The sequence below is a fragment of the Rhodnius prolixus genome, unplaced genomic scaffold, assembly GCF_049639745.1.
Source record: "Rhodnius prolixus isolate KJV_2025 unplaced genomic scaffold, Rpr scaffold_9, whole genome shotgun sequence".
NCBI classification, from domain to species: domain Eukaryota; kingdom Metazoa; phylum Arthropoda; class Insecta; order Hemiptera; family Reduviidae; genus Rhodnius; species Rhodnius prolixus.
The window spans coordinates 29069645-29092616 of record NW_027411604.1 but is presented as its reverse complement, the minus strand read 5'-3'; the positions used below and the strand labels follow the sequence as shown (position 1 = coordinate 29092616).

Genomic DNA, 22972 nt, shown 5'->3' with positions numbered 1-22972 from the left:
GTCAACTCTAAATTCTGGTAGAAATCAATTTTCGAGTCATCGTCAGCATCTTCTGTGGGAGCGTATGCTGCTATCAGCTTTATATTTCAGAATTTGCCTTTCAATCTAATTTTACAGATTCTATCATTTACCGGTTCAAAACTTAACAAACTCTTCCTCACCTTCTTACCTATCATAAATCCGGTTCCATTTCTTCCACTTCTCCTTTCGGGTCCATTATACTCGTACAGTACTGTATATTCCTTCTTATCTATTCTACCGCTACCTTGCCATCTAATCTCCTGTAGGGCCACCGCGTCTACTCGTATGTTAAATTACAATATCTTCTCCGCAATCTCAGCCATTTTTCCCGGCTGGAGCATCGTACGTACATTCCATGTAGCTAAAACCAAATCCGATTTCCTATGTCTTTTTCCATTACATCCATCCAGATTATTCTTAAAAAAATATCTTTGGGTTTCGGAATCTTTTGATTTAAGATGTGAAGGGGATTAGCCCCCAGCATCCGATTCTAGTAGAGGGGCTGCCCCTTCCAAGCCCCTAGACAGGCTCCTCCATCCGGGGCGGCTTACTAGGAACGGTAACGGGTGAGTACTGTAAAATATGTGCTAGTGTCAGTGTTGGTGTGTATGTGTAATGTTCTGAGTAAATGATTTTGCATGGTATACTGAGCTGCGGTTACCCGCGGGGGCGCTACTCCCGAAACTGCATGCATCAGTTTTCCCCTGCGAGGGGCTGATCGCATCCTAACTGGATGGGCGATGGAGCCGCCACCTCCCTACGCCTAGGAAAATACTTCTAAGTATTTTTCTTCTTCTATAAAAGAAAGGGTTATATTTAAACAAATCAAATTAGGTAATGTGTAGAAAAAGGAAAGTAGTTGGACGGCCATGGCAAGCATAGCTCTAAAGATGAAAGCGCTTTTGCTGTAATCCTACCAGAATTTAACTTATTAGGACACTTGGTGCTTTCTGACAATTTTTAAAAATCTCTCAGCAAATCATTCCGTACATGCCGGAATAAATATGAAAAAGATAATGGAATGACCATATGATGTGAAAGTTACATATAGCTGTGCTAAGAATTACGTGTACATACTTTCGAAGCACTACCGTCTGCTTCTATGTAGCAAACTTCTGATGGATCAATATGGGCTTCTTTGTAGATGCGCAATAATAGATCTTTGTATTGCTCTGGACTAAAATCAGAAAATGAAGTACTTCGGGCACCATAGTTACTTGTAAGTACGTTTGCAATAGTTCCATAAGAACGCTTCGCATCCTCTGCTCTTTGCAAGAAGAACACGACACATCCTTCTGATCGGGTGTAACCATCAGCTGTAACAAATATAGTTTTATTTGGCAACAAAAATTCTCTTTTTATTTAACTTAACTTTTCTTAATTTATTTACCATCTGCACTGAAACTCTTGGTCTTGCCATCGTTATTCAATCTGCCCATCGCTTGATAATGGAAAGACATTTCCGGCCCAAATACGGTATTTGCGGCACCGACTACGACTGCAGGGCATTCACCACTAGATATTAACCTATAAGCTTCTTGGAGAACTAGCATTCCTCCAGTCCAAGTGTCTTGAACTAGAAAACTTGGCCCTGATAAATGTTTTTTTTGTTACATCAACTGTAGTGAATCCAATAAATTAAATGTGAATAAATCAGAGATTTGAACCCTAAAAGTATTTAGATTTTTGGTCCATATTGCGTCAGGCCGTAAATTTTAAGGATGAAGGGAAGGATGTTCGGAAACGGCTAGAGAAAGGGTTTTTTTGAAAAATTTTCGGGTACATGGATGCTCTCTTTTAAGAGTTCTTCGGATTAGAAGAGCAAGAAAGCCTTATTTAGTGATAGGGTTTGTTCGTGTAACGTAGACAACTATGAACAATGTGAGCTGTGTAACAATGTTATGATAAACAAAACCAAAATAGTTGCACACACCATCTGAGGCATTGTGTAAATACAAGAAGTATACCAACGTAATACAATAAACTAAAAGTGGAACTAACTGCACCACAAGAAACTGTACAAAATATATTTAAAAATAAAGGACTATAATGCAACACTGCGTTTTGCTACCTTCTGTTATTGTTAACCTTTTATACTTTTCCATTGTGAACACGTGCCTGGCACTTTTTACTTGTATTTCAAATATTGGTTAGGGAAAAAGAAATCCATTATTTTTGTGTGAACTTCAAAACTTTATTTAAGATGTTTCGAATTGTCCGATTTGGGTCAAATATGCACCGTTTTGTTGTATAATTTGTTGGCATTTTAAAGGTAGCTTCATAATGTCTCTCTCATAGAAGTCTCGGCCCTTATTGGCGAAAAACTCTAGTAATCGATTTTCACAATCGATCCCATTTCTTATCACTTAGGAAATTTTGCAATGCGAGAAAAAGGTGGTAATCGCTTGTTGCATTAAAACTTCCCAACCAAGCTCCCGGAGTTTCTGGCGAGTCACTACAGACGTGTCTTGATGGAACACAACACCTCTTCTGTTCGCCAATTCTGGCCGTTTCTGGTCAATCGCTAGCTTCAAACGGTCCAGTTGTTGACAGTCGAGATCTGAATTTAGAGTTTGGCCATACGGAAACAACTCATAATAAATGATTCCTTTCAACTCCCACCAAATACACAGTAGAACCTTCCTGGCAGTTAGTCCTGGTTTGGCCACCGTTTGAGCTGCTTCACCACGCCTTGACCACGATCGTTTTCGCACAATATTGTCGTATGAGGCCCGTTTCTCTTCCCCAGTCACCATCCGTTTAAGAACTGGGTCGATTTCATTCCGTTTGGCGAAGGCTTCGCAGATGGAAATTCGATCCATCATATTTTTTGATGTTAATTGGTGTGGCACCCAAACATCGAGCTTCTTTTCTAATCCAGCTTTGCGCAAATGGTTTAAAACTGTTTTGTGGTCAATCTTTAGCTCCTGGGCGATGCTACGACTACTAACATGCCGGTCAACTTCGATTATTTCTGTGATTTTATCGACATTTTCGACGACGGGCCTGCCTGTGCGAGGTGCATCTTTAACATCAAAAATGCCTGAACGGAATCGTCGAAACCAAAATTGCACGTAATTAGCTGTTACAGTATCGGCACCATAAACACCATTCACAATTTCAGCGGCCTGGCTTGCATTTTCGCCTTTATCAAGGAAAAATTGTAAAATGTACCGAATTTTCTCTTTGTTGACTTCCATTGTTAACACCCTGTATCTCACAACTGAATGGAACAAACAAAAAACAGTAAAAGAATTTTTTTTAGTGTGAAATGTCACCTTGACAACGAGCATAAACTTGAAATTGTTAGATCGATACTTTACGAGATATCGATCACTACAGCCATCTACCGAGTAAATAATGGATTTCTTTTTCCCCAACCCATTATATAGTTTTACTTTGGTTGACTATTGTTTGTCAGAAGAAATCCTCAACCACACTCTGCCCACAATAAATAATCAACCATCTGACTTAACATTTGATGATCGAAAGCAATGAGTTTTGTTGTACCATTATGCATACTGGCAGAATGAAAGCGCGTATGAGCGAGTGAGAGAGAGAGGTGTATGGTGGGAGACAATTTTTCACTTTGATCTGTACATTTGGCGTCACTTGAGAAAAACAAGAGGTTTTACGTAAATCCAAATAAATACATAATTTAATAATTTAAAGAGAAATTGTTTTGTTATTACAAACTTTTTTGAAGATTTAAATAGTTACGAGGGTCGTTTGAAAAGTCCGTGCAAAGTCAGAGAGATAGCACTACTGGCGCGTATCGAGGTTATGTTTAGTTAGTAGCATCTCTTGGAAGAACACACACCAAGTTTCAGCCAGATCGGTCTATTTCTTTGTGTTTGGCATTCGTTTGAATCGAGGAAGTCGAGTGATTTTCAAAAGATGGACGAAAAAGAATTTCGTGTGTTGATTAAACACTACTTTATGAAAGGCAAAACGCCTCAGGAGACTAAAGAGAAGCTTGATAAACATTATGGTGACTCTGCACCTTCGGTTAGAACAGTTTATAAGTGGTTTCAAAATTTTCGGAGTGGCCATATGGGCACAAGTGACGCTGAACGTTCTGGACGCCCTGTTGAGGTTACTACTCCAGAAATCATTGATAAAATCCATGATATGGTGATGGATGACAGAAGAGTGAAGGTGCGTGAGATTGCTAGTGCTGTGGGCATCTCGAATGAACGGGTACATAATATTTTGCATCAACATTTGGACATGACAAAGCTATCCGCAAGATGGGTGCCGCGATTGCTCACGCTTGACCAAAAACGAAATCGTGTGAAGTGTTGCAAGGACGGTTTGCAGCTGTTCCAGAAGAATCCGCAGGACTTTAATCGTCGTTTCGTCACTGTGGATGAAACATGGATACATCACTACACTCCTGAGACCAAAGAACAATCTAAACAATGGGTTACCAAGGGGGAATCTGCGCCAAAAAAGGCGAAGACCGTCCCTTCGGCCGGAAAGATTATGGCGACTGTCTTTTGGGATTCGCAAGGAATAATCCTCATCGACTATCTGGAAAAGGGTAAAACTATTACAGGTGCATATTATTCATCGTTATTGGACCGTTTGAAAACCGAGCTGCAAGAAAAACGCCCACGATTGGCCCACAAAAAAGTCCTTTTCCATCACGACAACGCACCAGCTCACACCTCAGCAGTTGTGGTCGCAAAATTAATGGAAATAGGGTTCCAACTCGTTTCACATCCCCCCTATTCTCCAGACTTGGCTCCCTCGGACTACTATTTGTTCCCCAATATGAAGAAATGGCTGGCGGGAAAAAGATTTTATTCAAACGAGGAGGTGATTGCAGAAACGAATGGCTATTTTTCAGACTTGGACAAATCCTATTATTCGGAAGGGATCAACAAACTAGAGCAGCGTTGGACGAAGTGTATAAGCCTAAAAGGAGACTATGTTGAAAAATAAAAAAGGTTTACCCCAAAAAATTAAGTAGTTTTTATTTTTGCACGGACTTTTCAAACGACCCTCGTATCTACGACAAGTTATCAAGCGACATGGATCCGTCCCTACATCTTAATAGTCAATGATTATTAGAGAACTTCCATATGCCCATGTATTCTCTCCCAGTTTTTTGTATCGCTGCTCAACATTCGTAAATTTCTTGAGAATTTGTACATATTATCTATTGTTAATAATTAACTACTACCAGGTAAGTATTGCGACTTGTCAAGTTGTTTATTTTGAGGTTTACTCCATAAGTGGAAATATCCACTTTGAGGCCTCCCCAGTCCGAAAAAGTGATTTTTAGTCCGAGTGAGTGTGAACAAGATGCCTCAAAAACTGAAATTTTATAATTAGATACCCTACCGGGGAACCCGACAACAACCTAGCAATCAAAATACCTCAACTGGAACAACGGATTGGGTGGCTGCAAAGCAGCAATCGCCATTAATATTTAACAGCGTATAACATTTGCTGCATTGTTAAGAGAATGTTAGTAAAGGATAAGTGCGTTTTCATTTCAATGAATTCTACGCACTCAACTTTGCCAATCACTGAAAAATAAATAACTTAAAAATAAATTATATATCAATTAAAAATAACTACCTTGTAAATTTAGGAAATATGATACTCTATTTGCCTGCATTCCTCTACTTTGTCCAACCAATCCAATATTTTGTTGCTTGTACGCCTCAATAACGCTAAATTCTATTTCACTTACTGCTGACGACATTAAAACAGCAGTTTTGCTACCATTTAAACTAAATGGATTGACACCTAGAAAATTATGTTATTAATCTTCAAAATATTAGCTGAAAACCAAAATAGTTTTTGAAGTTACAAAAAAATAAAAATACATCACCACTATCTTAGTTCTATCTGCCCAAGTCCTAGGTCAAATAGTTTGAGATAACAAAAACAGAATGTCAGTTGAGCTGATTGAGTGAATCCCACATAAATAATTAAGGAGCTCGATTAAATTGATATTTTACAGATTACGAATGTTAAAAGTGTTCGGCCAGACTCTGGTTTTACAATTTTTGAGTTTCTAAATTGGAAGTCCATTAAAACTGTACCTACTCTAAAGTAATGGAATTTGAAAGTTGAAATATCTGAAGAGATCGATATAGTAAAGTTTCAAACAATCAGGCAAATGATCAAAGTGGAAACTGATAAGAGCTGAACTAAAGTATTTAGTTTTTAAATTTTTCCAAAACTGGCTAGCAAAGATTAATTGTTAAAAGAGGCAAAGCGAGTTGTAATAAATTAGGGCGAATTGGATGTTTTTTCGGTTTTGAATTGCTGTTTAATTGCATTTGTCAAACGATGAATTTATTATAGAATTTATAAATCGATCAGTATATAGTCTTAAAGTGGATAAATGAAAGTTTAATTCTTATCTAGAACTTGTCGTTTAAGATCATAAGATGGTTAGCTAAATTACAATAGAATGGCTTCACATAACTCTGTGTGACCTCAACGCTTAAGTAAACTCCTTAACAAAAACTTACAGTTTAAAATGTATAAGGGTAGATTAAACGCCAAAAGGTACACAAATCAGCAAGTACCTAACATTTCATTAATTCTTCATTAATATTTAAGTAATTTTACTGCATTAATTTTCATTAATATTTTTTAGAATTTATAAGATGTCACAGACCCTTATGCTGACCATTTTCGTCTACAAAATATATGTTCAAGTAGCTCTGTAGATTGACTGTAATATCTAGTTATTTATAATAATCAAACTGTTAATTACAGGTTAAAAAGAAAAACGTTATTAAAAATAAAAAAAAATTATGAGGCTAAAAAATTCAAAACCTTTTTTAAAAAATGCTTACACCAACATACATCAATGATTTTGTTTATTTTATTTATTTATTTTTATTTTTAAATAAAAATCGTCGGTTTAAGTTCATTCTTCGATTAAAGTAATTGTTATTTTATGAAGTAGTCAAACGTTTATAACAACAGGTAATAATTATCTGGCTTTATCGCAAATAATATAGTTTTCCTCAGTTAAATTTTCAATCTAGGTATTCTTTTCACAATGTTGTATACCCATATGTAATATAAAATGAATAAGACATGCATATTTTTAGGACAGCTAATTATTCCAGTATTTTACTATAAGTAAAATTAGGGGGATTAAATTAAATTACAATTGAGAAATCAATAATTGTTGTTGAATAATCTACTTGTTATTAACTGTGTGTTATTTGTGCTCACGAATATTTCGGTAAGACGAATTCAAGACAGTAGCCGACTCTAACTTTGTCTTTTTCTACTTTAACATGCACGTACGTATATGTGATTTATCATAATTATATCAAAAAAATATTATAAATGAAGTGGCCAGCATAAAGGTCTGTGACATCTAATAAATTCTAAAAAATATTAATGAAAATTAATGCAGTAAAATTACTTAAATATTAATGAAGAATTAATGAAATGTTAGGTACTTGCTGATTTGTGTACCTTTTGGCGTTTAATCAACCCTTATTCTTAACATTTTAAACTGTAAGTTTTTGTTAAGGAGATTTTTGTACCTTTTGGATAGACTGTCCTTTTTGTCTATTTTGCAAAGTTACATATCTGCTTTACAGATTTTTTTAAATTTGGAATAAGCAATTCTATCATTATAACCTGATAAGGTGTTAAATCGGAACCGTAACTACCACTGGAGAGATCTTTTTAAAGAATGATTATAGTTGCGGTCCTCAAAACCATCCTCAATAACAATTTTTCTGAAAAAGCGTTTTGAATAACATAGGAAGGTATTTGTACGTAAATAGCAAAATTAAACTGCGATTTCAGTACTTCCTTTTAAGAGGAGTAAGAAAAATAAACTACGATTGCAGTACTTCTCCCTAAAAGGCAAAGAGGCAAAGATTTTTTAATCGAACGACAATTCATTAATTTAAATCGGTTCACTCATTGATAATTTAAACGATTGCAGTACTTCCTCTTAGTAGGAGCAAGAAAATCGGCAAGGTAGAGGAGCTTTAACCACTTATTCGAGCTGAATTTTATCAAAATCGGACTAAGCGTTATGGAAATATTGGTAATAATAGTTTTAGATAGGGCCTTACTTGGGTCGGGCAAACTCCCCTCCTTATGAGGCACAGCGTCGAGACTTTAAAAGTGCAAAAATGTACAAAATTTCGATTCGAATGACACTTCTTTCATGAAAATCGGTTCACGTGTCGATAATTTGAAACGATTGCTATACTTCCCCTTAACAAGAGTAAGAGCTGATCGCAACAACAACAACAACAACAACAGCAACAAGAACAAGAACAAGAACATTTTTTGAAAAAGCCGTTTTTGCTCATTTTCGGCAACTTTTTTCTCGAAACCTATTAGATCTGGGTTGTTGCAAAAAAATTACAGTTATAAAGGAGGATTTGCCCTATATTTTAAAGAAAATTTGGGAATTTTATCTTTTATAGAAAAAGAGAAAAAAATTGTCAAAGTTGGGTGTTTTTCAACGTTACGCTTTTTCGTGCAGTTTTTGATGATCAACCCTTATACAACTGTCCTACCGGACAGTTTTAATTATTAGTAATTCTCATTAATCAAGATACTTTTTGGCACTCGAATCATCATTAAGTTTTATATAGAACTTTCTATGTTCTATGTACGCGGAATTTAAGACATGACCGCTGGAAAGCAGTGGGTGCTAGGTGATAAGATCCCTGCCGACCAGCCAAGAAAAGATTCTGTCGTGCTCTTCCGAGAAACTACAGGGCACGATTACCTCCACAAAATAGGTATTAGGGACTCGCCAATTTCCCCATTGTGCAATAACAGCGTTATGACTTTTTAACTATTGAACGCGTGTCCGGCATTACAGGGCATGAGTACTACACATGAGAAATATAGGGATGCCAGGCAAAAAATAGCTTAACGCCTTTGTCGTGGGATAGGAAAAAAATAAATTATTATTTTTAAAACCCTTTATTAAAGTAGATACAATATTTTAATTATAATAAAAATTCAGGCATGTAAAGAGATATCTCGATAGAAAATTTGATGGGCGTGTTATATCGACACGGGGGGGATTCAATGGCCACCATTTGACACCTATGGACTATTTCCTTTGGGGATACCTGAAAAACAAGGTGATTATTCATAACTTTTTTCTTTCTTTTCCTATTTCTGCTTATCTGAAAGCATTTCTCAATCTAGGTGTATAAGAATCAAGCCGGAATTGCATCTGTAGATGAACTACAGCAGAGAATAATAGATGCCTGTAACTCGGTTAAATTCGAATCTATTTCTTTGGCAGTAAGGGACAATTGGCAGGAAAGTGCATGCTATGCATCTCTAATGGTGGAGGCCATTTCTAGCATGATCTGTAATATTAATGAGGAGTAAAATTTATAATAAAATAGTACTTTTCTTCTTATTCAATCAAAAAGCCGTTATAATATCATTTTGAAATTTCTTATAAGAATCATGTTTTCATTCATAACTTGTAAAATATTGCTCACAGAAAAAAACTGTTCAAGTAAATTTTTCTTAAAAAAATAGAGGAATCTATTTCTGAAATAAAAACCACACCTCCACATTTGAAAAAATGAAGTTGGTGCCTGTATCTCGCTTCTGGATGCACCGAAAAAAAATTACAAATTAAATTTGTATTCCTAACAAAAAACTAAGGGAACACATATTTTTTAGTTTTTTTCTAGCTATCTTAGTTTCCGAGAAAAAGTCGTTATCCATATAGCTTGGGACACCCTGTATAGTAACCAAATAAGCCAAGAAAGTGCATATATCATCCTATTTTAATATTTTTGAAGATTTGAAATTAAAAATCAATGTCGAAATTTGACCCCGCTTGCCAAGAAGTGATATTAACTATGTTTTAATTGTAAAGTTGGGGAGCAAGATAAGAATTGAACGCAAATGGTCCGGGAAATGATGTTCAAATGAAAGTTTTAGATCCTAAGTACAAGAAATGAAAAAATGTAGTTTTACAAGCCTTTCTTTTAACCAGTTTCGTAAAAAATGGCTGCCTTAAGTGGCAATTAATTTTTACATTACCTGCATCGCATATTGCTTCAAATGAGTACTGCAAACTTTGTGTGGTTAAAGGATCCATTATGTTATACAATTGTGAGTAGAGGCCAAAGAATTTGTTGTCTAAAGCGTGTGAATATCTTAATTTTCCAATGAATTTAGGAACCCCAAAATCTGAAAATGAAAAAAATAATTGTTGAAAATGTGGTAAGGTCCGCAGTGCTGGATAGTATCGTTAATTTTATTCTTTGAAGCATGCGTGCTTGTATTCTAGACCGTTTTTATCCATCATCAGAGACAGATAAGTCAGTTTAGTGTAGAGAATTCGACTTCACTTATGTTTCCGTCTTACTCTACACTTGCCAACTCCTCAGTATAATACATATAAAATTCCGCATATTGCATTTTCGTAATGTAGGCGCACAATTTTGGGTTTATTTTGGCATGCCTGTTCGTCCGTTACTGACCTTAAATAGAAACATTTTGGAATAATGCAGCTTCTACTTAAAATACCTGAATACCAGAGTTGCTGCTCTTCAACCATTTCCTCCATATTATACAGCTTTTTTTCCACATCATACATATCCTCACATCCAGGAAATAGACCTCCCATACCAGATATCACTACTTCATATTTTTTAAGGCTCATTATCGCGCTCGCTGAAACAAGGTTATAAATATTATAAACCCTATCTACTACGAAAATACATCCTTAAAAATTCGGGTGATGCTCAGATAGTACATAGAGAAGCCTGTATTTCTCTATGCTTGTATCAAGGTCACAGCTTTAGAACCAAACATAATTCTTAAAAATTACTCACTAAGAAATAGTGCTCAAACTTTAGATTTATCACTCTAAATTCAAAAGATCACTAGAGCGTTGAATTTACCCAAAAGCAAATTATACGTATTTTTGTCCATTGTATGCTAATCATTTTTCCCTCCTCTTTCTTGATTAACAAATTTAGAGTTTAATATCAAGATTTGCATTTCAATTTTGGATATTTTGCATGATCTTAATTTCGAGTAGACTACAAAATTATTGTAATCGATACATTTGAATTTTATTTGAGTTAAAGCCCATATTTTTATTCTGCCTTCTCTTAAAAAAAATGTATGAGAATAAAGCAACTGTTAGCCTTAGACTCTAGAATTTTTCTTTATTCTTTACAAATCATAATTATCATGATATAATAATAGCTGCTTATAGCTAATTAAGAGAAAAGGGATTATATGGTGTTGCACAGAATTTATACACGGAAATGTACAGAATCCAGCTAGCCTAACAGCTCACTAACCTCCTGTGATAGACACAGCCCTATCTGAAAACAGACTGTGCCCCGAGAAGGCTCCGAGCGCCAGTGCCTCCGATATTGATATTGTTTAAATTTAAAACAAAAATAAAAACTTGATATGTTTAAGCCTTCCCAATCCCTCATTAAAATATATTTTCTGGGAAAAGGTTTCTTGTAAATGTGGTTAATAAACTAAGTTTAAAAACGTCACTTAAGTGATTCAATACAATTTCAGAGAATAGAGGAAAATTTGATTTTGATTTGATCCATTGCAACAAGTTTATTGTATCCTTAACTGGTTTCGGACTTCCATCCATTATCAGAGAGTTTGGTTTAGAGATTTAAACTTACCGTCTTATGTACAGACGGTCCTGTGAAGTATTCCATCCACTATTATTTAATCTGGGGATTAGAGCGATTATTAAGTTTTTGGCTTATTCATTAGCTCTCCACAACCTGTTAATTCCAAAAGTTTATTGAGTAGTTCAAAATGATGATTTATACACATTATTTGGCATATTTCTTTAATTAACTAAAGAATAGCGCACAGTCCTAAACTCGTTAAACGAAAATCCTTTCTTTCGAAATTGGTACCTAACACTCATTTAACATCATATTCATTTTTCTTCTTTTTATTTTATTTTATTATTTATAATGTAAGTTTTATATTTTTGAATATAGTTCTTAAATTAATTAATTATTAAATTAGATGTTTGCAAAAAATGTTACTGGATTTGATGTTTCTTATCAATTATATTCTTATGGTAGGTGAATTCCGTTCTTAATACCGACGTTGTTTTGACGCCTATTTTTTGAAATTAATTAGAAATTTCTGTATCAATTATTAAAATAACGACTATCCATCTATATATAGATATTTACTTAAATTTGCTTATGTTCCGAAGAACTTGTTTATATACATATATATACAGTGACTCCCATTAATATTGGGACACCTATTACAAAATGATTTAAAAGGAAAACGAAAACAACATATAAAAGTTTGGGATTTTTTTTTTTTAATTACATTAGCAACATCTGTGGAAATTATATATAAGTACAAATCGATGAAATTCCAAACTGTTAGGTAGCACTTTTTGAAAAAGTGTGAAATAAGGCTCTCAAAAATATTGGGACACCAGAAGTGCTAGAGTTTAAATGTTCAATATTTAAAATCTCCTACTATTTAATATTTGGTTGGTAATAATTTAATAATTGCTTTTTGACTTACAATAGCCCTCAAACGATCAGGCATAGGTGAAACAAATTTTTGGTTAATTCAGGTGGTGTTTTTTTCCCATTCTTCCAGGAAACATCGTTTTAATTCATTTTTGTTAGATATTACTCGTTTGCTTAAAGCACTAGCTAAATATTGCCATAAATCTTCAATGGGATTAAGACCTGGAGACTGCGGAGAGGTTTGGAATACTTTTGGGCAATTATATAACAGTCACTGGCGTATCACCCAAGCCGTAGGTTTGGGGTCGTTCTCTTGGTAGAATTTAAAAGACCCTAAAATACCCAATTTTTGGGCATTTTTTTTCAAATTATTTTTTAATATATTACTATAAACCATTTTGTCCATCACTCCATCAACAAACATTAATTCTCCAAATCCTGATGCGGACATCTAGCCCCAAACCATAACTGACCCACCACCCGGTGGTGCAGCTTTAAAACCCTTTAAAGTTGGCTGTAAATTCTTCTTTTCGAGTTCAGCATTCGCTTTCCTCCAGACCATATCCCTTCCATCTGGCTAAAAAATATTAAATTTTGATTCATCGCTAGAGTATATCATTCCAAAATTCACTATTTTCATTAAAATATTTTTCGGCAAATTTCACTCTCTTAGCACGATTTATCTTACTGACAAAAGGATTCTTCCAGGCTACTCTACCATGATAGTCGAGTTTTCTTAGCACTCTCCGAACAGTTTCTGCTCCTTTTTTGCTCTCTGAACATGTCAAAAATTTCACATAGAAGTTTTGGAGCACTAAGTCGGTGATCTTTTCTAATTCTTTTAATGTATAACGCTGCTCTCTCTCAGAGAGCAGTCGAGGACGGCCTTTTTGTGGGATTGAAACAATTCTTTTTCTTTTTGGTAACGCTGAATGATGTTCCACGCAGTAGATGTTTTAGGTCCGATCAGTTTTTCCGTCTCTCTAACACTTTTTATTGTCTTTGTGCAAAGAAATTACAATTTTTCTTTGTTCAATCGTTGTATTTGTATTTTTGCGCGACATGTTATACGTGGCTTGATTTATATAAACTAATTTAATTATTAATTTCATATTGAATATATGCTTAAGGTATATATTTACAAAATGTATAAATATTCGGGCAAAACCTTGGACAAACTATAAATTATAATAGTGTCCCAATATTTATGAGAGGTAGAATTTGCACTTATTATTATATATATTTTTTTTAATCTACCAAAACATTTTTATGTACTTATTTAAATAGTTTTTATTTAATTAATAGTAATTATATAATGAAATGAATTTATAAAAATTTGAATAAATGGGTGCCACTTTTAATTTTCGTCAATTTTGAACTTCTGTATGTACTGTCCCAATATTAATGGGAGTCACTGTACATGTATTGATACCTGTTTTACATAAAAACTGACCTTTATTGTATTAAGGTCTTGAGGAATTGTATGAGGTGATATACATTTCTAAACACACAAAATTTAAAATTTAAAGCAAGCTTTTTTCGCGGAGGAGACATAATTTATTGGATATATAAAAAGGCATTTGTAATTTTGATTTGTTTATTCAAAACTAATATTTTTCCACGATATCTTTATTGTCTGATCATTTTTTTTTGTTCACATTTCAAGGTAAATTAAGTTTGAAATTATGATCTTTCTTTTCTTTTCTTTCTCCCTCTGAAGTAACCTTGAGTTAAGAAAGTTTCTTGAGGCAAGGCATTCAATGCGTGTAGTTTGCTTCAACAAGTATCTTTTGAGAAGTTCAATAGCAGCTCCTTATAAAACATCTTTTGTGAATGGTACATTAACGGCTCTAAGGCAGAAAGGAAGTAAGTACGGGATAAAACTAGAATTGACCCTTAAGCTTAGATTAACCCCGGGTAAGCTAAACGGGCAGAATATATTCTTTTGGACGAAAAGTTAATTAGTTCAACATTTTAATTAAAACGTTAAAGCTTTAAAAGCGAATTTTAGGTTCGTCTTCAAATACAAAAAAGCTGGCAAATTTTTCAATTAAATTTTACACCTTGTGTTACGTATCCCACTTTTGATGATCTTTTCAAACTTGATGCTAAAAGAATATTTTTTTGGTTCAAAACTCAATTTCACATAATTTAAACATATCATTTTTAAGTTATGTCACAGACTTCTTTGTAATAGCAGGAGCTGATCTAGTATAGATGATGAAATATTCTTCCAGTTACATGGTTACCAGAGCTGTGTCTCAAAGAAAGCAATCCGAGATCCTGATTGCAGAAAAAGGGGCAGTCGAGCTGGTAGTACAGAAGGAATCAAACGAAAATTTGTGATCGTGTACAATCCTTCCAGAAACCAGCTAGATTTGGAAAGGATAGAGTCAAAATGGGCTCAGAAACACCATTCTGACAGAAGAGTTTAACATCCCTTTCACTTTGCGAGATGAGAAAAAAAAAAATAAATAAAAGGTAATATGTGTTAATGCTATCGCCTCTTTTTTTAAGCAAAGTTACATCTAAATTAAGTATAATGAACTGTGGTTTTTAATCCGAAAACCAGGCAAAGTCTTCTATAAAGAACAATAATCGGTTCAACGCTATTTAATATAATAACGTAAGGGAACTTATACAAAGAATTCCAGATCCCAAGTGCAGCTCTACGCCGTTGGGCGGGTAAAGTGAACTATTCACGGTAAAATTCAAATTTTGGAGATTAGCCTTAATGATGAATTAACCACTCAATAGAAATAGGTAAATAAACAATGATTTTAACGATCAGTTAAATCCAGTTTCAATTATTTACATGTCGACCAAAAAACCTCTCTTTTTTTTGACATATAAGTCGCATATATCGATATCTACTTAAATTCTGAGCTCAATAGACAAAACACACTAATAATAATTTGATAATGAGGATTCAAAAAGGATGCTATTATTAAAAAAGTTGATTGGATCTAAATGAGGCACTTCTGAGAAAGTACTGAACCTGGGTGTACCGGGGTTTATGCAAGACTTACCATTGAGTACTGTGTGAAATACCACTTAGAAAACCTCACGAAATTGAACAGTACCTAGAACCAGGCTATGAGGCAAATATGTTTACCTGATGGTCAGAGACTGGCAGCAAAGGAAATGCATGCGAAGGGGTGTGCTCAACGGATTTCTAGATACGTATTTAGAGTCAGCAGTCAAACGGCTTCTATTTAGGATGGAGCAAAGCTAAATGGTTAGTATACTGTACACAGCGGGAAATCTTGATTTGTGACCAAATGGGTGTATAGCCTGCCTTCCTAAGAATCTTGCTATAAGGCGCCCATTGCCAGTAACGAGTGATGTGACAGACGATCTTTACCTTGAAAAGGATCCAGGAGCTAAAGAAAAGAATTTGAACACAGAGTAAATAAAATGCGCGATTGTAGTTAAAATAAAAGACATTTACTCAATATTTAGAATAACTTCTTCTGCTTTAGCACGACAAAAAAATCATATTCTTCCAAGATTAAAAGTTGAATACGAACAATTACTATTTGGGCTACGAGCAATTGGCCCGAAAAAAGTTTAGATGGCATGTTGCCATACTGCCGGGATATGTGTGAAGCCAGAGACATTCATTGACATTTTTTAGGGGGCAATTACTCCAGTTATCCAGGCTGAAATTGTTGCGGGGCATGTGTAGAAGACATCCTGAAAGAAAATAAGATACTCATATTTTTGCACAGCCAAAAATCAGCCTGTAAAACACAATTTCCACACAAATATCATGAACCAAGCAACTGACGGTAGAAAATTTGAAAAAATCAATTTCATGTAATTTTATAGATATTTTGAATAAGTAGCTGAAGTAGCGAATAGATCGCGGGAGGGACTTGTTTGAGCCGCAAAGTCAAAATTTTTCAATACCTCGTTCTGCATAGTTTTAATGAATCGGACAATTCTTCCCTCTTTAAAAAGAGTGATTTAATCTCTGTCAAGAGTTGCATCTTCTTTCTCTATATGCATTCAGTAATTTTAAGTAGCTTCAATCATAATGTACTTATTAACATATTTGGGTACATCTGGGTGGAAACACTATTACCTCAGTTGGAGCAGGCCGAAAGACATGTGGCATGATGCTAAATTTACTTTAAAGAAGATAAGCACATTATTATGTGTGACATGAAGACACCAAATTCTAATGAATCCATTTGTTGCTGTAATGTTCAAAATATGCTTTCATAAGAAAAGAATATTATCTCTCTGATGTTTAGTACAGATGTATCTGTACTAAATAACTGACATCTGACAGGCTTGGTAATCTGTACTACAACAACATTATACCCAAGAGGCGCCGAGTGTTAGAAATATTAAAGTTATACAGGTTCTATATGTGATGTGTATCTTATATTTGTAATTGAGTGTGCACATAACCTGAATGTGAGGTAGCCCACTGAGGGGTTTGTGTACATGGATTTACGTCTTTAGATAACTTTCATTCAATGAAATTGTTCTTGGATTATTTGTTTGCTGGATTGCCCGAGACATGAAGACAAAAAGTCCATGAAGTTTATTAATGGAGTAGAACCTTTTTCTTGTAGGATTGATCGCAGGTTAGGCCCCCATTGCAGGCCACTTATTCGATCTAAATGTGCTTAGGCAGGGTAATTTCAACAGTTAGTTCTATCTTAATAATAATTTCAACTAAAGGTTATTAATTTTCCATGAGTCTAGGGATGTTTTATAAGAATTTTACTTCCTTTTACTATTATTCCTAATCAATCTTATAAGTAATGCTTTTTCGAAATGCAGTATTAAACTAGTGAAAATAAAATTGTGCCATGTACACTATTCGTTACCCAACTTCTCTCGTAAAAAAAAAGATTATTTTCTTGTTTAATGAGCGCAGAATTTCGCCCAAATGCTCTTGTCATTGGCATTATTATTTTGCTTAAAAAAAAAAACATGTTTAATAAATTCTGTATTAAAATCTTACAGTATCTCATTTACGAAATGTGAAGTAATTGAACATTTTCTAAAATCTCTCTAAAATGTTTGGATAGTAAATTATTCAGGGATAAGAATGAAACAAAAAAATCCAACAAAACCATAAATATATTTACAAAGATTATTTATATGAGAAACGGAAAGAAGGTGAGAATGAACGAGAGAAAGATGGTTACATTTGCGAATATTTCTCATTTCCAACCAGAATGTAGTATTTATTCTTTAGCTGGAACCATCCACTTTCTCTTTTTTATTTATTAATTTAAATAGATCTATCATCCAGTTCCGCATTCTTGATTATTGTTTTAAGAAATCCAACTCTGAATTTCACTTCTTATCTAAAGAATAGTCTAAAAAAAATAAATAGAATTGTAGCATGGAAGCCTCGAGTTGTTCCTAATCCTACTAAAACATAAAATGAATAAATTTTTTCTGAAAGAAAGTAACTTGAAATAATTATTTTATAATAATAATTATAGCAAGAAGAGATGATGAAAATTTACTAATTGTTTCAGTTCACACAGAAACGTTTCTAAAAAGCTAGTGCACGTATAGCTCCATATTAAAACTGTCCGGTAGGACAGTTGTATAAGGCTTGATCGTCAAAAACTGCACGAAAAAGCGTAACGTTGAAAAACACCCAAATTTGACAATTTTTTTCTCTTTTTCTATAAAAGATAAAATTCCCAAATTTTCTTTAAATCTTACTCCAAACCCTCCTTTATAACTGTAATTTTTTTGCAACCACCCAGATCTAATAGGTTTCGAGAAAAAAGTTGCCGAAAATGAGCAAAAACGGCTTTTTCAAAAAATGTTCTTGTTCTTGTTCTTGTTACCTTTTTTGTAAACAACGTAGCGCCTAAACGAGTGAACCGATTTTCATGAATGAGGTGTCATTCGATTCAGTATTTTATGTAAATGTGCCTTTTGGGGGTCCCGACGCTGTACATCGAATGGGAGAGGAGTTAGCCCCCTTTATGTAAGGCCCCCTCCAAAATTATTATTACTAATTACTCTGTAAAACTTGGCCCGATTTTGATAAAATTTGGTAGGATGATAGAGTTAGGGCCCCCCTACGTAACATTATTGCGGCGATCAGCTCTTACACTTGTTAAGGGGAAGTATAGCAATCGTTTCAAATTATCGACACGTGAACCGATTTTTATGAATGAAGTGTCATTCGAATCGAAATTTTATACAGATTTGCACTTTAAAAGTCTCAACGCCGTGCCTCATAAGGAGGGGAGTTCGCCCCACCCAAATGAGACCCTTTCTAAAACTATTATTACCAATATTTCCATAACGCTTAGTACGATTTTGATAAAATTCAGTTCGAATAAGTGGTTAAAGCTCCACTACGTTGCTGATGCTCTTGCACCTACTAAGAGGAAGTACTGCAATCGTTTAAATTATCAATGAGTGAACCAATTTAAATCAATGAATTGTCGTTCGATTAAAAAATCTTTGCCTCTTTGCCTTTTAGGGAGAAGTACTGCAATCGTAGTTTATTTTTCTTACTCCTCTTAAAAGGAAGTACTGAAATCGCAGTTTAATTTTGCTATTTACGTACAAATACCTTCCTATGTTATTCAAAACGCTTTTTCAAAAACATTGTTATTGGGGATGGTTTGGGGGACCGCAACTATTCTTTAAAAATATCTCTCCAGTGGTAGTTACGGTTCCGACTTAACACCTTATCAGGTTATAATTATAGAATTGCTTATTCCAAATTTTAAAAAAATCTGTAAAGCAGATATGTAACTTTGTAAAATAGACAAAAAGGAAAATCTATCCAAAAGGTACAAAAAATCTCCTTAACAAAAACTTACAGTTTAAAATGTACTGCATTAATTTTCATTAATAAGTTATTTTTTAGAATTTATTAGATGTCAGAGACCCTTATGCTGGCCACTTCATTTATAATATTTTTTTGTTATAATTATGATAAATCACATATATGTACATGCATGTTAAAGTAGAAAAAGACAAATTTAGAGTAGGCTACTGTCTTGAATTCGTCTTACCGAAATATTCGAGAGGACAAATAACACACAGTTATAACAAGTAGATTATTCAACAACAATTATGATTTCTCGATTGTAATTTAATTTAGACCTCCTAATTTTACTTATAGTAAAATACTGGAATAATTAGCTGTCCTAAAAATATGCATATCTTATTTACTTTATATTACATATATACAACATTGTGGGATGAATACCTACATTAAGAATGTAATTGAAGAAAACTATGTTACTTGCGATAAAACGAGATAATTATTATAAACGTGTGACTACTTCATAAAATAACAATTACTTTAATCGAAGAATGAACTTAAACCGACGATTTTTGAAAATCATTGATGTATGTTGGTGAAGTTTCTTTTAAAAAAAAGTTTTGAATTTTTTAGCCTCATAATTTTTTTTTATTTTTTGTAACGTTTTTCTTTTTAACCTGTTATTAATAGTTTCATTATTATAGATAACTAGATCTATAAAGGTAGAAGATATAAAGGGTGGAAAATTGTTTGGGTCATGAAATTCTGTAAAAATTATGGCCGTTCTATATCTCCCACTGTGAACCACGTATTGGTATGGAATTTTCTTCTCCTGTACACTTTGTTTTTCTCAATAATAAACTATAGTTATTTTGGGCACGGATCTAAAAAGGTAGAAGATATAAAGGGTTGAAAATTTTTAGGGTCATGAAATTCTGTAAATTGTTGCCGTTTTTTATCTCCCACTGTGAACCATGTATTGGTATGGAACTTTGTTCTCATGTACACTTTGTTTTTCTCAGTTATAAACTATTGTTATTTTGTGCACAGATCTAAAAAGGTAGAAGATATTAAGGGTTGAAAACTTTTTGGGTCATGAAATTCTGTAAAATTGTTGCCGTTCTATATCTCTCACTGTGAACCACGTATTGGTATAGAATTTCGTTCTCTTGCACACTTTGTTTTTCTCAATTATAAACTATAGTTATATTGTTCACAGATCGAAAAAGTAGAAGATATAAAGGGTTGAAAATTTTTTGGGTCATGAAATTCTGTAAAATTGTGGCCGTTCTATATCTCCCACCGTGAACCACGTACTCGTATGAAATTTTGTTCTCTTGTAAAGTTTGTTTTTCTCAATTATAATCTATAGTTATTTTGTACACAGATCTATCATTTTAGAAGATATAAAGGGTTGAAATTTTTTTGGGTCATGAAATTCTATAAATTGTTGCCGTTCTATATCTCCCACTGTGAACCACGTATTGGTATGGAATTTTGTTCTCTTGCACACTTTGTTTTTCTCAATTATAATCTATTGTTATTTTGTGCACAGATCTAAAAAGGTAGAAAATATAAAGGGTTGAGAATTTTTTGGGTCATGAAATTCTGTAAAATTATGGCCGTTCTATATCTCCCACCGTGAACCACGTATTGGTATGGAATTATGTTCTCTTGCACACTTTGTTTTTCTCAATTATAAACTATTGTTATTTTGTGCACAGATCTAAAAAGGTAGAAGATATAAAGGGTTGAAAATTTATTGGGTCATTAAATTCTGTAAAATTATGGCCGTTCTATATCTCCCACCGTGAACCACGTATTCGTATGGAATTTTGTTCTCTTATACACTTTGTTTTTCTCAATTATAAACTATAGTTATTTTGTGCACAGATCTAAAAAGGTAAAAGATATAAAGAGTTGAACATTTTTTGGGTCATGAAATTCTGTAAAATTATGGCCGTTCTATATCTCCCACTGTGAACCACGTTTTGGTATGGAATTTTGATCTCTTGCACACTTTGTTTTTCTCAATTATAAACTATTGTTATTTAGTTCACAGATCTAAAAAGGTAGAAGATATAAAGGGTTGAAAATTATTTGGGTCATGAAATTCTGTAAAATTATGGCCGTTCTATATCTCCCACTGTGAACCACGTATTCGTATGGAATTTTGTTCTCTAGTACACTTTGTTTTTCTCAATTATAAACTATAGTTATTTTGTGCACAGATCTAAAAAGGTAGAAGATAAAAAGGGCTGAAAATTTTTTGGGTCATGAAATTCTGTAAATTGTTGCCGTTCTATATCTCCCACCGTGAACCACGTACTCAAATGAAATTTTGTTCTCCTGTAAAGTTTGTTTTTCTCAATTATAATCTATAGTTTTTTTATGCACAGATCGATCATTTTAGAAGGGTTGAAATTTTTTTGGGTCATGAAATTCTGTAAATTGTTGCCGTTCTGTATCTCCCACTGTGAACCACGTATTGGTATAGAATTTCGTTCTCTTGCACACTTTGTTTTTTTCAATTATAAACTATTGTTTTTTTGTGCACAGATCTAAAAAACTAGAAAATAAAAAGGATTGAAAATTTTTTGGGTCATGAAATTTTGTAAAATTATGGCCGTTCTATATCTCCCACCGTGAACTACTTATTCGTATGAAATTTTGTTCTCTTATACACTTTGTTTTTCTCAATTATAAACTATTGTTTTTTTGTGCACAGATCTAAAAAACTAGAAAATAAAAAGAGTTGAAAATTATTTGGGTCGTGAAATTCTGTAAAATTATGGCCGTTTTATATCTCCCACTGTGAACCACGTATTGGTTTGGAATTTTGTTCTCTTGTACACTTTGTTTTTCTCAATTATAAACTATAGTTATTTTGTGCACAGTCTAAAAAGGTAAAAGATATAAAGGGTTGAAAAATTTTTGGGTCATGAAATTTTGTAAAATTATGGCCGTTCTATATCTCCCACTGTGAACCACGTATTGGTTTGGAATTTTGTTCTCTTGTACACTTTGTTTTTATCAATTATAAACTATAGTTATATTGTTCACAGATCGAAAAAGTAGAAGATATAAAAGGTTGAAAATTTTTTGGGTCATGAAATTCTGTAAAATTGTGGCCGTTCTATATCTCCCACCGTGAACCATGTACTCGTATGAAATTTTGTTCTCTTGTAAAGTTTGTTTTTCTCAATTATAATCAATAGTTATTTTGTGCACAGATGTATCATTTTAGAAGATATAAAGGGTTGAAATTTTTTTGGGTCATGAAATTCTGTAAATTGTTGCCGTTCTATATCTCCCACTGTGAACCACGTATTGGTATCGAATTTTGTTCTCTTGCACACTTTGTTTTTCTCAATTATAATCTATTGTTATTTTGTGCACAGATCTAAAAAGGTAGAAAATATAAAGGGTTGAAAATTTTTTGGGTCATGAAATTCTGTAAAATTATGGCCGTTCTATATCTCCCACCGTGAACCACGTATTGGTATGGAATTTTGTTCTCTTGCACACTTTGTTTTTCTCAATTATAAACTATTGTTATTTTGTGCACAGATCTAAAAAGGTAGAAAATATAAAGGGCTGAAAATTATTTGGGTCATGAAATTCTGTAAATTGTTGCCGTTCTATATCCCCCACTGTGAAGCACGTATTAATATGGAATTTTGATCTCTTGCACACTTTG

General features: G+C 33.6%; 3 protein-coding genes and 1 long non-coding RNA gene across 4 annotated transcripts in view; 1 reads left to right on the top strand and 3 right to left on the bottom strand.

The window, feature by feature from the left end:
* LOC141453924 (fatty acid synthase-like) overlaps positions 1–10923 on the bottom strand; it is a 42960-nt gene extending 32037 nt beyond the window's left edge. Inside the window, exons 1-6 of the mRNA XM_074127548.1 lie at positions 10851–10923; positions 10543–10689; positions 10054–10203; positions 5611–5781; positions 1412–1612; positions 1099–1337 (exon numbers count right to left, since the gene is read on the bottom strand). Coding sequence (XP_073983649.1) covers positions 1099–1337; positions 1412–1612; positions 5611–5781; positions 10054–10203; positions 10543–10678 — 897 coding nt within the window. The 5' untranslated portion in view covers positions 10679–10689; positions 10851–10923. The remainder of the gene's footprint in view (positions 1–1098; positions 1338–1411; positions 1613–5610; positions 5782–10053; positions 10204–10542; positions 10690–10850) is intronic.
* LOC141453927 (uncharacterized) overlaps positions 1–22972 on the top strand; it is a 41426-nt gene that overhangs the window by 12505 nt on the left and 5949 nt on the right. The gene's annotated exons all lie outside the window — the stretch shown is intronic.
* Positions 2319–3260, bottom strand: LOC141453926 (histone-lysine N-methyltransferase SETMAR-like). The gene has a single exon (XM_074127550.1). It carries the CDS (start codon positions 3219–3221, stop codon positions 2388–2390), a length of 834 nt encoding a protein of 277 aa, XP_073983651.1. The 5' UTR covers positions 3222–3260; the 3' UTR covers positions 2319–2387.
* Positions 17389–22972, bottom strand: part of LOC141453925 (fatty acid synthase-like) — a 36581-nt gene continuing 30997 nt past the window's right edge. The window contains exon 38 of the mRNA XM_074127549.1: positions 17389–17845. Coding sequence (XP_073983650.1) covers positions 17834–17845 — 12 coding nt within the window. The 3' untranslated portion in view covers positions 17389–17833. The remainder of the gene's footprint in view (positions 17846–22972) is intronic.

Excerpts from the sequence above, each read along its gene's own strand:
- LOC141453926 (XM_074127550.1), bottom strand. The coding sequence starts at position 3,221 with ATGGAAGTCAACAAAGAGAAAATTCGGTACATTTTACAATTTTTCCTT.